The sequence below is a fragment of the Ambystoma mexicanum genome, chromosome 14 (genome assembly GCF_040938575.1).
Source record: "Ambystoma mexicanum isolate Mex_15411 chromosome 14, UKY_AmexF1_1, whole genome shotgun sequence".
Classification (NCBI taxonomy): Eukaryota; Metazoa; Chordata; class Amphibia; order Caudata; family Ambystomatidae; genus Ambystoma; species Ambystoma mexicanum.
The window spans coordinates 93,234,292-93,250,215 of NC_090940.1; the positions used below are offsets into that span (position 1 = coordinate 93,234,292).

At 46.6% G+C, this 15,924-nt stretch overlaps 1 protein-coding gene across 1 annotated transcript in view; it reads right to left on the reverse strand.

Moving 5' to 3' along the window:
* The window catches only part of GALNT16 (polypeptide N-acetylgalactosaminyltransferase 16), a 608,740-nt gene extending 593,339 nt beyond the window's left edge, over positions 1-15,401 (reverse strand). Inside the window, exon 1 of the mRNA XM_069638585.1 lies at positions 14,814-15,401. Coding sequence (XP_069494686.1) covers positions 14,814-15,002 — 189 coding nt within the window. The 5' untranslated portion in view covers positions 15,003-15,401. The remainder of the gene's footprint in view (positions 1-14,813) is intronic.
* Between the last annotated feature and the right edge of the window lie 523 nt (positions 15,402-15,924).

A 15,924-nucleotide genomic window follows, 5' to 3' on the forward strand; every position in this document is an offset into this window, starting at 1 on the left:
ATTGTTTTTATTGGCCTGACCTCTGAACCTCAAAACGGATCTTTGTCTTTTGAGCTCTGGAAACAAATATCGTTCGTTTTCACCCAATAAACACCCTTGCCAACATAGTTTAGGACTAGTGCAATTATGTAAACTAACTCCAGTCCTAGAATAAGCGGGAAGAGTGTTGGATGGTGGCTGGGGAAAAAAAAATATCGTTTCCCCAACGAAGTTTGTTATCCACCCTCAAAAGACAGCATACCCTCCAAAACATCTCCACGGCACCTTGAAAGAATTATAATCTGTGGCCTACAAGTTAAACACATCTGAGCGGTATGAGCTTTGCTCACCGAGCTACCTCTCACTTGTTTAGGTACATTTTGTAGAAAGGAAACAAAATGAAAAACAAAATGGAAGCAAATATTTGGAAGACACTCCTATTCCCCGCGTAGGATGAGCTGGCGAGTGTGAATCCTATTTAATCACCACAATTATGGACTGTTTCAGCTTCTGTGCAACACAAAACATCATTTTCAGAAATGTCAGCTTTTTGGCTGCGGGAATAGCTGTCTTTATCTGTCGCCATCTGATGGCAGCCCTGGGCACTAAGCCACTGTTGTAATTCACATCAATATTTCATTTGGGGAGGCTGGCCTGGAGGGAAAAAAGGGAGAAAAAAAAACGCAAAACACCCCAATTGCCTTGTGTCTCAGGGCTGGGGCAGAAATGCATTTTGATTCATCCCAAGGAAAAGAAAAATATGCTTGTCGATAATTTGCACATTTTGTGAAAAACATTTTAAAAGGAATATTTGCACCTGTAAGAATGTCACAATGGGATTTCTTTTTCTGGTGACTGGGGGTTGTTCAGGTGGTATGCCAAAGGTAAGTAATGTGTGCCCAACTGCTTCTGTAAACTTTGTAAGGTTTCATTTTTGCCCTGTTCTTTGACAACACTTGACGCAGGTAGACTCGGACTGGCCTATAGGGCAATGCCCGAAGTGCAGGCCCAACATGATACTGTGGACCAGTTGGTGAAGGCAGTCTTGGACTGGCCTATAGGGCAATAGGACATTGCTGAAAGTGCAGGCCCAATATGCTAGTGTGGACCATTTGGTGAAGGCAGTCTTGGACTGGCCTATAGGGTAATGGGGCAATGCCTGAAGTGAAGGCACAACATGCTAGTGTGGGCCAGTTCGTGAAAGCAGTCTTGGACTGGCCTATAGGGCAACGGGGCAATGCCCGAAGTGTAGGCTCAACATGCTAGTGTGGGTCAGTTGGTGAAGGCAGTCTTGGACTGGCCTATATGACAATAGGTCAATGCCCAAAGTGCAGGCCAAACATGCTAGTGTGGACCCGTTTTTTGGCCTAAGTGGACCAGTTTGATGAGTTACTTCACTATGCAGCTAGTAGTTTTGACGAGTGTTTCTGAAGAAATAGTCTCTAAAACACACTATTTTCAACACATTTTAACAAAAAACGCCCCTTTGGGTACTACGCAAATGGTCTGCCCCAAAAGGATCCGATTGCCCGCCACTTTCTCGTTGGTGCCAGAGTCAATTATTTGCCCCAGTCCAACCCTGGACACGATTCACAATGAATTAAATATAAAAACTCAAATCCAAATTTAAAGCACACTGATTTTTTAAAAAAAATGTTTTACGTCTCCCTCCGCCACACAATACTTTCTTCTGTTCCACCATCTCTCTACACATCATCAATTCAGATCTTGTTAGTAGCGTTTTTTTTGCTCCTCCGATTTGTACAGCGCTTTGGCAAAAGCCCTCTATGCATTGCAATCAAATACAAAATCATCAAGCTTTTTGAAAAGACACTCTCCAGTGGGGAAGTGCAACCCTCTTTGGACCCTCTCAGGGGTCTAATCAGACAGTCAAGTAGACGCCAATATCGACGGTATGGCCACCAACAGATCCAAAGCTGTAAGTGGGCCGGGGCTAGTCGGAGCTCAGAGACCGCCATTTCAGCATACGCTAAAATTCAATGAAAGAGACAATACGACCCTTGCCCAGTAGAGGTCAGTACAACCCCATGTTTAGAAGTTGAATAGGTAGTTGCAGACAAATACTAAACCTGTGGTGAGAAAACAACAAAGCGATTGGTTGCAAAGCTGCCGCTGGTTGGCTTCTGATATTGTGTCTGCCCAATAGGTAAAGGTAGTTTAGAATGGTTGGTGGAGTCATGTCCCTGTGCCCACGTGCACACAGACCCACAGAATAGTAAAGTGGGTAGGCTTTAGAGTAGGAAATGATAATCCTTCAGACAGTAAAAGTTCATTTTCAATGTTATCTCTTTATTGATTGTCTTGGATTTGTGTTGAAAAGTTGACACACAAACTGATTCTTGGTGCTTGATCCTCCCATTTATATTAGGAGTGATTTCTCTTTATTTAGTGATCATCCCACATTTCAGATATTAGAAGATCTGTCACCTGGCACTCCACAACAGACAAGATCTTCCTCAAATCTGCCTCCCTGACTCACAAATGTCTCCGCCTCTCTGCCCCTCTCTACGTGACAAGGAGATTTACCAGACAAGCTTCCTGTCGCCCCTCCAGAAAGGTCAACTCAAACGCACTACGGGGAGGAGTAGCTTTCCCGTCAAAGCAGCACAACATTGGAACTCTCTACCGCCACCCCTAAGGGAAGACCTTCCTTACACACAATTTAGATCCAATCTTACCCACTGGATCAAGGAACACAACAACTAACGTACTTGCTCTCCTAACCTACCCTATATGCTTAGCTATAACTTGTAAATGTTGTACATTTTACGCTCTGTAAATATGTTTCATTGTATTTGTTCTCAATGATGCGGATGTGTCCAGTACTGTAACCATAGCTGGAATCCATCCATTTCGGCATATGTAACCTAAACTATACAATCCTCTTGTTGCTCTTGCGCCCTGCTACCCCTGGGTTAGGTGCGCATTAAAATTAATAAAAACAAACAAAGATTCTTTTGCGATTGACAATCCTAAATTCATCTTTATTAGTGTTGGGTCCTCGTTGTTTGATCCTCAATTAGTAATCAATGGCTCCTTTCTGATAGGCAATCCTAGATTTGTATGGCTGCGTCTTCTTGACCTAATAAGCTGCTCGTTGGTGTTGGGTCCTCGGGTTTGTTCCTCTACACGCGTTTCACCACCATAAATAATAGTGTCTCATCACGAGGAAAACATGGCGTTGCCCTAAAGTGATAGCAGGTTTTTGAAGTTCTGTTGATAAATGAGCAACAGATTAGAAAGTAAGTTTCTAATGAGGCGAGGTAAAGTAGGTCTTAAATGTTCAATTAATTGACATACTGACAAAACAATAATAATAAGGTTGACTACCCAAGCTCACTCGTGACGATCTTAGGTTGAGCGTGTTAGTCGTGGATGTGTTGAAGTAATTTAAACAGGTTCTGTCCCCTGGACTGACAAAGTAAACAAAGCATATATAAATTTAATCAAATATAATGTGATTACCCTGGCTTTAAAAGTCCCGAGTGGGGTTCTGGGGTAGTGGTGGCCCATAGATAATAGTTGATGGGTAGAGAAATGCATCAAAAAACATTGATCCTGGTGGACACAGCATTTAGAAAATGGCTGCCACATAAAGTCGCATCTGACGTCAGTGCGCCTGTGACACAGATGTAATGACGTCATAGATATTTACATGATCATCGGCCATCTTGGAATGGATGTAAATAAAATGTTATGTTGTTGGCTTGCACTGTTTGTATGGGGCAAGCATGTATTGATAAAGTGCTGCGGATCACTGGGATTCAAATTACAGAGGGTATAATGGAAAAGTAGGTGGAGTTTTAAATCCTAAAGAAAGGGGGAAGTGTAGCGCTTAGCAACTTCCTTGGTGGGGTTAGCTGAAGGAATATTGGTAAAAAGAGATGAATGTCAATGTAAGATCAACATAATGAGAGAGAGAGAGGTATGAATAAGCCAATTATTAAAGAAAATTCTAGAGTTCATTGTCCTGGTTGAGGCCAGAGTGGCAAGTGTCCCCAGAACGTATCCATTGTGCCTCCCTTTGTCTTAGGAGCTGTTCTTTGTTGCCTCCACGAGGTGGATTGTCTATTTTTTCTAGTCCCACACATTCTAGTTGTTCTGGTGTGCCATCAGGAGGTTATGTTAAGAAATGTAACCCCAAAGGATATCCCATGTCTCTGATGTTTCTGAAATATTCCAGTATCCAGATTTTCAATTTTCATATGGTGCTGCCTATGTACCATTTATGGCAAAGACAGTGGATGCCATATTACACATAATTGGTACTGCAGTTGATCAGTTTGTGGATATCCATTTTTGTTCCATCGGGGAGGTTGATACTCTTTTGACCATTCATCATGTTTGGGAAGATTTTATAATGCCCACATTTTAAGTTGCTTTCACTGGTTTTAAATTCCAAGTCTGTTCCAAATTACTGGCTGTTTCAGTTGATTTCATATAACTGGGCCTCACCTGGCTTTTTATTGTTCTTGCCTTTCCGTATGTGATGGATGGTTTCAAGTCAATATGGTTGGTAATAGGATTGTCCAGTTGTAAAATGTTCCAATGTTTTTGCAGTATTTTGCTCACTATGTGAGTGTTGGAGCTATAGTTGGTAATGAATCGAACTGTGTTTGCAGATTTAATAGTGACAGGGTTGTGTAGGTTGCTTCTTAAAAGTTCTGTTCTGTTCCTTTTTTAGAGGGTTTGGTTGCTGCCTTATTGAGTAACGTGTTGTGATATCCTCTCTTCTTGAAGTTGGATGGTTTGATTTGCTTGTGACGCTCAAATTCTTGTTCTTCACTGCAGTTTCTCTTAATTCTTAGGATCTCTACATAAGGGATGGTGTTAATGATGTGTCTGGGGTGGTTACTTTGAGTATGTAAAATACTATTGCCACAGTTGGTTTCTTGAACAGGTTAGTTTGTATAGTGTTGTGGTTGGCATATATATCCAAGTCCAAAAAGCTGATTTTCTCTGTGTTTTCATTGATCGTCAAATTAATGTTGTATTTGTTACTGTTCAGATACTCAATGTAGTCCATAGGGATTGTCGGTCTCCATCCCAGATCATAATGATGTCAGCTATGAAACAACCCCAAAATATAATGTTGGCTAGCGTGTTGGTAAAGGCCTGGTGTGTCGAGGCATGTTCATTTTCAAAGTGTTCCATGAACAGGTTTGAATTATGGTGCATATTTTGTCCCCATTGCTGTCCCTTGGAGTTTGTGATAAATGTTGTTGAAGCTGAATATGAACTCAAGCATGGACATGATCATTTTGTTTTGTTCTAGATATTAGAAATTAATTTGTTGTTTCCATTCCTTTGTGGTGTTGAATGCTGGTGTATAGTGAAGTTACATCTAATGAGACAAATCTGTATGTGTTGAGCCAGGTGATGGAGTCCAGTTGCTGCAGTACATGCGTTGTGACCTTTAAAAAGGAGGCCAAGCCTGTAACTAATGGTTGCAGGTGTGCTTCAATGTACGCTAAAATTTTCTCAGTGATTGGTCCTATACCGCTCACAATTGGTCTGCATGGTAAAGTCATAAAAAGGTTTGTGTATTTTGGGTACAAAGTAAATGGTTGCCATGCATGGATGAGGAGTATTCATGACATTGTATTCCTCGTCATTCAAAAGTTCTTCCTCGTGCCAATTGTTGCTCTTAGAGCCCCATATTTGTTAGAGTCACATCAACAGTTTCATGCATATGGAGTTAGATTTTTGTGAAATATTTTTTATTTTGAAGTATTGCTATTAGAATGATTGAATAAAAAAAAAAAAAAGATGGATAAGATTTATGGATTCTTTTTTTAAACAACCGAGGGACTGGAACCTGCTTTCATTTATCTTGATTTGGTTTCATAATTGAATATTTTTATTTTAGGCTATTTTTGACTGCCGATTTATTATATTTCAAGCATCTTCTAAAATAGATTGATCTCCATTTCAAGGCAGGTAAGGGAATGTGACTGCGTCTGTTAGGCCACTCCTTTGGTTACACAGGGCACGCGTCATGCAAAGGCTCCTGGGCCACATGTGATGCATAGCCAGTGCCAGGCAATTATTAGACCATGCCCCCCCCAAATATGGTTCTGTGACTCATTTAGTCCCACTCACAGATTTCTTAGCACACTTAAAGCACTGAGCAGGCCCTCGTTATCCCTCAGTGTCAAAGTGGGAGGGGGTGTTTGGGAGTGGTACGCCTCTACTTTTTCTTTTTTTTTAAAGTTTATTGTTCTTTTACTTTTATTTTAAATTCTGGAATGGTTTAGTTTTAAAATAAAAGTGGAGGTGTGTTTGTTTGGAGGTATGGAATGCGCGTGGTAGTGGAGTTTGTGGGGGTGGGGGCAGGCCAGCAGGGAACATAGTTCCACTCTTTTGCATACACGTCGACCACTAGCCCAGCGCATAGCGCATAGCGCTCACAATACCCTTGCAGGGCTTCCATACACCTGCAAAATAACCTCCAAAGGTTCCTCAGAAAGCCCCTCCAACTGACACAGACTACCGAACGCTAAAAGAGGGCCCACCAGACTCTCACATAGCCCTGACCAGATACTTACATGGCCAGACAACATCCACCAGACACGCAGATCCCTCAAGAGACACTGACATAACACAGCCCAGGAGCTTCCATAAGCCTTTTATTTTTATTTTATAGGGGTAGAAAGGGAAAGATCAGGGGTCACAGTTGTGACCTCTGGCGACCCCTAAATGATGGCCCTGGCTAGTCTGACAGAAAATAAAGCACAAACCAGAGAGCTTTCACCAGAAGTCCCAGTGTGTTTTTAGAGCAATCGAAAAACAGACCATGAAGAACCAATCAGAAAGTGCTTTAATAGGGCACTAAAAATAATGTGTAATACGACTCAGAAAGGGATTTTTGAGAAGTCAGAGAGCAGGACACAGATGCCTTGTACAGATAAACTGAAGAAGAAATCAGATACTGTTTTAATAGTGAATTAGCGGCAAGTTTATAGGGAATCCGAGGACTTTTAAGGCAATCAGTGACAGTTTATAGGAATAGTCAGTGATTGCTTTTAGGGGAAATCTGGAAATATTTTAAGAGGGAATTGGAGTATATTTTAGGAGGGTTCTGGGGGCCTCAAGAAGGAAGTGGGTACATTGAGGGGACTTTAGAGAGAGATATTGGCAGGGACATCATTTCACCAAAATGCCTGGGGCAGAGGAAGTGACATCACACAACCCTTGACCTCTGATGACATCACAGGAAGTGATGTCATTTGACCCCACCACAAAGTGACATCACAGAAAGCAGTGGAAGATTACCTTTCACCCCTTTAAAAAAGCAGGAAGTCGCATCACATAGCATTGTTCTTAAGCACACTACGAAAAATATGGTTATCATATCACTGTAATGTGATAAACATTTCATGCAAAAATGGATCACCATATGTATCGTTAATATCAGTGTGTATAGGCCCATATTACCAAATTACTGTGAATGCAAGCAGACGTTCAAGACCAAATAATGATGTGTTATTACATAGCACTCTCGATTAAGCGTTTGATATAGAAAATATATACATACAATATCACCCAACCTGTGTTGCTACTCATTTATCGACATCAGAAGGATGAAAGTCTGCTGAGTTGGCCTTACCAGGATTCAAACTTGCAACCTGCAGATCACACTCACATCGCAGCAGCAAGCGCTCAACCCACAGAGCTATCTTACCGGCTATAGCTATTTTACCGGCTATATAAAAATGAGCACTTACATGTATGAATGTTCTCAAAGTCAGAAAGCAAATTACACTCTGTAGTGGATACCATTAAACTGGTAACTGATATTTAACAGCAGGCCAGTTCATCTGCAGGTCTGGTGCAAAGTTGGCCACATGTCAAGCCTACCTGGATCTACTTTTCAGGCTTCAGAGCTTGGCAAAATACATACCATTAAGAGGGTTCATAACTGTGTATTAAAGAATTTAGAATAGCACAGGGAAAGCAGCGCACTCATACGGCATCCGGTACTCTGGACACTCGTTACCTCATACATGCAAAGAAACATCCTGAACAGCATGCCAGGGAGATGGGAAAGATGGACACAATACAACAAAGCATTAATTGTGACACAATGAAGTCAAGGGCCTCTTTATGTGTTATGGTCAAACATTTCTATGCTATACACAAGCTTTTAGGCACAAGGATTTTGTCAAGTGACCGAGGACACCGAGGTGGAATGTCTTGGGATGACGGTAACAGACAAAAACATGCTGTAACTGCAACTTGCGAAAGGCAAAATACATAGTCCAAAATGGATGCTTATTCTACTCTAAATGCTATTTGGAGGATTTTGTCTGCATTGTGATGTTGAGGTGTTTAAGAACAGACTAAATCAGTGACTCTCCCCTGAAGTGTGCCCGTCATAAACCTTTAATGAGTCTAGCAATTATTGTATAAAATTCCAGAAAGACAAATTATTTGTTATTCCTATTCTTTCCTATTTAGGGTCACTGCTCAGAGTTACACTTGTGGAACCCCCTGTTTTTTAAAAGGCCTAAACAAGGAAGCCAGCCACTCCAGAAACAAAGAGCCATATGGCGCTGGCCAGAGCCCTGGTGCTGCCATTTTTTTTTTTAATCCTCAAGAAACGTTTTTTCTTCTTTTAGGGGTATCAAGCCTGGATATTAAAGAAAAACAAGAGCACTGAGTAGGAATCAGAGGAAAAGGTTACCAGAGAATACTTTTAGAAATGACATTTTAGAAGGAATTAAAGAACACTTATCAGAGAGTGAAACAGTGCCAATTGGCCGGATCAGAAAGCGCGCAAATAGGAATCGGGCAACACTCTCCAAGGAAACTGACGGTTTTTTAAAGCACGTAAGTTAGGGAGTGCATTTAGAGAGCAATTTTACTGGGTATCAAGTAAGGGCAAATTTTAGACCGCATGAGGGAGAGCGCTATAGACCAAGTCACAAAGTCCCAAGTGAGACCCAGAGGAATTTTAATGCGAGTTTGCACGTACCTTTGTGAAAATCAGAGTGCTTTCACCGTCATTATTATGGTCTTTATTGAGCGCAGATCTAGCTTCGAAAAGAAACAGAGTGCTTTAAAGATGTATACAAATGCATAACAGAGCGCTTTACACAGGTATACAACAGTACAGGTGCATAACCAGAGCTTTAAGTAGGCCGGGGCCTCCAAAATGTCGTTTTGAGGCGGGGCCCTGCCGGGGCCCCCTAATCTCCCCTGGCAGCCCTGGCCACTACACGAAAAGACATTTTTTTCTACAGCCTGAAGCGCTTGCTCGTGTGCGAGAGCTTCAGGCTTCAGAAAAAAATGCCTTTCAGCCATAATAGTGGCGCCGCACCTGCGAGGCATCCCTTTAATCAAGTGATGCACGTGTGCCGGCGCCACCATTATGGAGAAAACGTGAGGCCTCTGGAAGCAGAGGCCTTGCTTTCTAAATACTGAAGCTCCCGCGCATTTGCGGGAGTTTCAGTCTTTAGGAAAAAGGCCTCTGCTTTCAGTGGCCTCAGCCTTTCAGCCTTAATGGTGACGCTGCCCCTACCCAGCTGGCGAGGGGCAGCACCACTATTAAGGCTGAATAGGGAGGCGCTGTCCCCTGCCAGGCAAGCCTATAGAATATAAATGCAGAGATCAGCAGCACCCTCTCTACAACAGGCTGCCTGGCAGGGGTGCCAGTAGCCCATTGAGCCGGGGCTCGTCAAGGGGTGTGGCCTAACGGGCCATCAAGGCCCCCGCTGTTAGGCCACGCCCCCTCGATGAGCCCGGCTCGATTTGTAGTGCCACTTAAGGCACTGTGCATAACTGAGCGCTGTACAGAGGTATACAAGAGTACAGATGCATAACAGAGCGCTTTACGGAGGTATACAACAGTACAGATGCATAACAGAACGCTTTAGAAGATGTATACAACAGTACAAATGCATAATGGAACACTTTACAGAGGTATGCAACAATATAAACTAGTAAAGGGAGCACTTTACAGAGGTATACAACAGTACAGGTGCATAACGGAGCGCTTTACGGAGGTATACAACAGAACAGATATACAGCGAGGGTGGGATACAGAGGGGCAAAGAGTAGGGTTACAGCTGTACTGGGTGGCAGGGTGGAGAGGTGCATTCGGCGTCTAGCGAGACAGGTGTGAGGGGGGGAAGGGGGAGCGACGTGATGTGGCCTGGATGAATGAGCCCTTGAGCACTTTAGGTTGAATCACCTGGGGGCCATATCTCTAGGGTGAAGCCCCTCCCCCGCCACCAAATAATGAAGCCTTTTGGTGCGTTTTTGCAACAGGGCAAACACTGGGCAGGTATAAAAATGAATTGAAAAACTGTTTTTTTTGCACTAGGGCGATGTTTATCCTAGAACTAATTCAAATCAAGTGTGGGGTTTCTGTGCTATCCCCCCCCCCCCCCCCCCCCCGCCTCCCAGAGTAAACATCACAGAAAATGAGAGCGTGCAAAAAAGCGGTAGTCACAAAACCCATTCATCTGTATGGTTTGCCGTTCCGAAAATGCGCGAAAGGCGAGTGTGTGGCATCGGTGACAGACACGCACTCTCGTGCCGTGTATACGAATGCCGCCATGCCTGTGGTCATGCATTTCGGCAGGTAGCGCGTGCATGCAGGAAGCTGAACTGTGGGGAGGAACCGGGCGAGAGCGCGAGAAGACGAGGAGAGTGACAGGGAGAGAGATAGAAAAGGAAGAGGGAGACAAAAAGGAGTGAAACAGAGCAAAGGAGAAAGAAGGAAGGATAAAAGGGAGGGAGAAAGAGCGACAAGGAGAGAGGGAAAGAGAAGACTGGCGAGTGGGAGAAAGAAAAATAAAAGGAGAAGGGGAGAGAAAGAAATAGCGACAAGAGGGAGTAAGAGAGGGAGACGGAGAAAAGGAGAACGAAAAAGGGGGAGAATGAGAGAAAGAAAGTGACAGGGTACAGGAGAAAGGGTGAAAGAAAAGAAGAAAGGAGGCGGGAGAAAGAAAGTGACAAAGATGGAGAGGGAGAAAGGGAAAAGGAGAAAGTGGCAGAAGGAGGTAAGTGCTAGGGAGGGAGTGCGGGCAGGGTGGTGATGTCGTGAAAAAATGAGAGAAAGAGAAAAGGGACGGGGGGAGGAGAGACAGTCAGGTGCGACTAAAGAGACGAGTAACGTCGTGACAAGAGATGGAGATAAAGAGACAGACACGCCAAGCTCGAAAGATAGAGTCGCTTGCAAATGTGTTTTCATTTCATTTCGCGCCCGAACTGGATCCAGGGAGAGAAATACAGCCGGACAGAGCCAGGCAGTGCGGAAATAAAGATGGGGTACCACCGGCAGACACCGACAGACAGGGCAGACAACACCGGGGAGATACGGGAGAAGGCAGGATAGACAGGACAGACACCACCCGGGAGATACGGGATAGACAGGACAGACACCACCCGGGAGATACGGGATAGACAGGACAGACACCACCCGGGAGATACGGGAGAAGGCAGGATAGACAGGACAGACACCATCCGGGAGATACGGGAGAAGGCGGGATAGACAGGACAGACACCACCCGGGAGATACGGGATAGACAGGACATACACCACCCGGGAGAAGGCGGGATAGACAGGACAGACACCACCCGGGAGATACGGGAGAAGGCGGGATGGATAGGACAGACACGGGTTTTGAGGGTAATGAGAGACGTGTTCTGCTTTAAAATGGGTTTAATCTGTGCGGATTGATGGCCACATGGGACAGCACAGCACATTGGGCGGGGCGCAAAAAAGGACTCGCAGGTTTCACGCAGTTTTCAACAGCAGGCGGTCAACTCGCAGAGCTATCGTAAGCCGAGACAACATACTCGCAGAGGATGCCTCGGCAGCACAGACGGACTGAGCAGAGTTAGTCAAATGTCAGGCCCTACGAGGCTCGCCCTTTTATCCTTTGCACCCCCGGCCACGCCCCTTCCAATCACCCCACACCTTTCACAAGCATCGAACATCCCAGCTCACGTCAGTTCCCCCGATGCCGATAACCCACCGTTTGGTTAGATCGCGGGTCTGTGCGTGTGCAGTTGCTTGCGGCCTGTGGGGCTAAACACCTTGGTTCTGATCCCGGCTTTCCTCGTGATCATATAGTGTGATCCTGGGCTTCTACCCGAAACAGGCATCTTATATCCCCAGCCTCTGCTCGTTTTTCAGATCTGGACAGTGTGCAACATTAGACTCATGGGGGATACCAGGACCGGGTCCTATATGAAAGCAAAGCTGGGCTAGTGTCTGTTTATGGAAGGGGGGCGAGTCCCCTGGAAGAGCACTTCAGCCCAGCCATTGCTTCGTGCTCGCGGATTCATCTGAAATGAAACAGCTGTTCCCCGCTGGGAGTTGCGTTTCTGGTTTTCCTCGCAGCCAGCCTGTAGCAGTGGCCAATTCTGAAAAACTGCCTACACAGAAACGGATAAACCCGGCACAAAATGTCTAGTGCAAGGAGCTAGGGCAAAGCAGATTCCGGATTAGAAAAAAACGGGCATGTTTAATTCTGTCCCTCATCAGAGACCTTCACCATACGCGCCAACGCTACCCATTCCGCTCAGGAGACGGTAGTCCACTGCTGGTTTTCATTCCTAGACTTGTAGTTTTAGATGTAGCCTTATTACAAGCCAATATAAACCAGGACTACCATTCCCAGAATTCCAAGCGAAAACCAGGAACCTGGATGGAATCAATAATGTACAATTTACAGCGCCAAGAAAGAGCACGGTATGTATAGCTTTCAACGTGCTATAAATCCGGCTAAAGAAGTTTATTCAAACCAGGTTTTCGTTTTTTGCATTCGGGTAGTGGTAGTTTTGCTCCAGTCCCATCCTTACTGTTAACACAGGACTACGAGTCCCAAAATGCACAGACAAAAAACGAACTATGTCAGCTAATCAAACGCAACCTAGGACAACGTGAGTGTTGTATGATCTGCCATTGTATAGGGTTTATATAAGGCATTTTATCAACACGACATGCATGCATCATTATCCATTTCATTCTGAAGATGCTAGTCCAGTCCTAGTTTTAATTTATTTGCACTCTAGAACTTGTAGTCCAGGAGTTCCCCCATTATACATCCGGGACTACAAGCCCCAGAATGCAAGTTTAATCCCATCACTATACTATGGATAACGCTGGCATGTTTCAGCCTGTTAGAGTGCTGCAAACCCACCAGGCTGCCATTAAGCCCTATACTATACACGCAACATTATCAATTCGGGAGACATTAGTCCAGTCCTGGTTTACAGTTTTGAATGCGTGGGTTTATATGGGGTGGAATCTAAGACTACAAGTTCCAGAATGCGACGTTAAAACCAGGACTGGAATCCCGTCTTCGGAATGGGAAACATTAGAACGTATGCTGCAGTAAACTTAAACTTTATTCACATTTTAACCAAACAAAGCAAAGACAGGCTCCAGGGAGTCCACCAGCATTAGTGTCCCGAAGCAGTCGAGTGTGCTTCGGGGCGCTACAACATGAAGCACGCTTGGAGCTGTAGCCCTGCCGCTCTCCAATTGAACTTTGACATCAGATATGAGCGGCTAGCCAGGAGCAGGAGGACTGCAAACACGGGGTCACCGTGTCAGCCGAAAATAGAACCAAAAATAAACATTCCCGGGGAGGGCAGGGTCACGGGGATGTTTGGGGCAGTGATTTTGAGGACCGGCGCCCTCAAAACCCAGCAAGACGAGTAAAAAAGGGCTGCATCTGTTCCCCGAGACCCCCCCCCCCCCCCCAGAGTAGTAGTAGTGAAAGTTACCTTTGAATACCTCTCGTCTGACCCACTAAACTTTCTCACCCCCACAGCCACCCAACCCACCCTCTCGAGCAAGCACCCCAAGCCCTCGCTTTCTTCTGCAATTCTCTGCCTCGCTTTGTTCCTCGTTGCTATGGTTACCAGCAAGGTTTCTCGCTCGCACATATATAAGCATACAGACAAATCGATGTCAGACCGGCACCACCCCTTTCTCTCTGTACCTACTCCCCCCAACCGCGTCTATTTGTAGCCCATCGTTTATCAGTCGCGCATATTTAGCCATCAAACTCCGGGGGAGGGTCTAGAATAATTTCTAGTATAGCCCCCAACACCACCACCACCACACCCCCCCCCCCCCCCCCCCTCAGTCCGAAACAGAGAAGGAACAATACGACTTGCAGGCCCACAGATACCTCCGCCCGCCCTCACATCAAGTTGCTGCTCAGGGTCTCGCAAAATGTTCCGTTTTGCTTTGCATGCTGGTACTTGTAGTATTGCCACTAGACAGGCATCATTCTCTCTCTGTCGCCCCTGCGGGTGAAATCAGCTGATGTGTTTGTTCGCTGGGTGACAGCCCATTGAAGTGTATGGCTGGAATGGGGGGGTCGCCGTGAGTGCGAACTGACTTCACGGCAGGCGACCCCCACGAAATGCAGGGTTGTATGGTAGTGCCCCTCCCCCCCCCCCCCAACCCACCATGGAATATCTTGGGGGCTATGCTTACACCCTCTCCGCATGGCGTTAACCTGGCGGGTCCCCTAAAAGCGTCCTTAACCTGCCCCCCCTCCACCCACCCTGAAGGCACCCGACTCCCCAGGAGTAGAAAGGGTACCTCCAATGCCCCTTAGGGGAGGGGCAAGGGAGTTCCTGGCAAACACCTTGTCCATATTTACCAAAACTGGTTATGCTTAGAAGCGGCTTGAAGCAAATTATAAGGCGCTATATGCACAGCAAACCCCTCTCCGGCATCGCAAAAGTGGAGTGGATCTGGACTGGACTGTATGCGCTGGACTTTTCTGTTTGGCAGTCCACCTGACGGCGGCGAGCAGGCATAAGCAGGCAGGTACTCACGATCAGCGGCGGGGTCCGATCCTCGCGGTGCGCCTCCATCCGGGCCCCCGCCGATCGCGGGCCGGCCCCCCGGAGCGAGGCGGCGGCGGCGGGGGCCGGGGGCTTGTTGTCCTGCCACAAGTAGTAGAAAGTGCCCAGTATCCAGGCCACGGTGAGGATGGCGATGGCGTTGGCCCGGATCCGCCTCATCCTCGCGGGGGGAGGTGGTGCGTGGGGTCCCAGGCTTGGCAGTATCCGGGATGTGGCAGAAGCTGGGGGCAGAGGAGGGTGTGGAATCCGGGAGGCCGCGGAATCCGGGGCGATGCTGATGGGGGACCCGGGCGGCCAGCATCCAGGGAGGGAGGGCGGCGGTGGGCAGAGCCGGTCTCCTGCTCCCCTCTCTCTCGTCGCTCTCCTCCTCTGCCTTTCTCTGGCCGGCACGCACAGACACAGCTGCTTGTTTAAGCTCCGCTCCCCTCTCCCTCTTGTGCTCAGTCCTGCAGAACAGGGGGGAAAGGGGGGCGAGGAGGGCCTCCATGGTCCTAGTGCCCCTCCAGCTGCTGGACACAAGATGGGCTCAGTCACACCACACCTTGCCTCCTGGCAGAGGGCTTTCAGCAGGAGGGCTGGCCTGTCTTGCTGTTTTGGGGGGGAGGGGGGTGATCTAGACAGGCTGCTGCTTGTGAACGCCCAGCAAGGCCGGGCAAGAGTCAGCCCGGCCACCTGGCAGGTGTGCAGTGTCAGGCCGGGTCAGTGTCCAGCATAGTGCGGTGGAGCCTGAGGGGTCAGTGCTGTAGAGGCATCAGGCACATTGTGCTGCATTGGTGTGCTTCTGCTGGGTTCAGGGAGAGCCAGTCACATGGCTGGTGTGCAGCCAGTCAGTCATATCAGGTTCCTCGGAATGGACGGTAGAGCTGGGGAGGAGTCAGCCATAGCTCAGGTTTGCAGTGTCATCCACGTCAGCTGGGTGCCCTTTGAAAACTGGAAGATTCGAGGCAGGGCCTCTCACTGCAGTCCGTGATGTCAGGTATGTATGTTCCTTTAAAAGGCTGACATGCTTGGGCACAACTAGGCACATCGTGTCAGTTACACAGAGTCAGTCACGTCATTCCCGAGCCTCTGAACGGCCGAT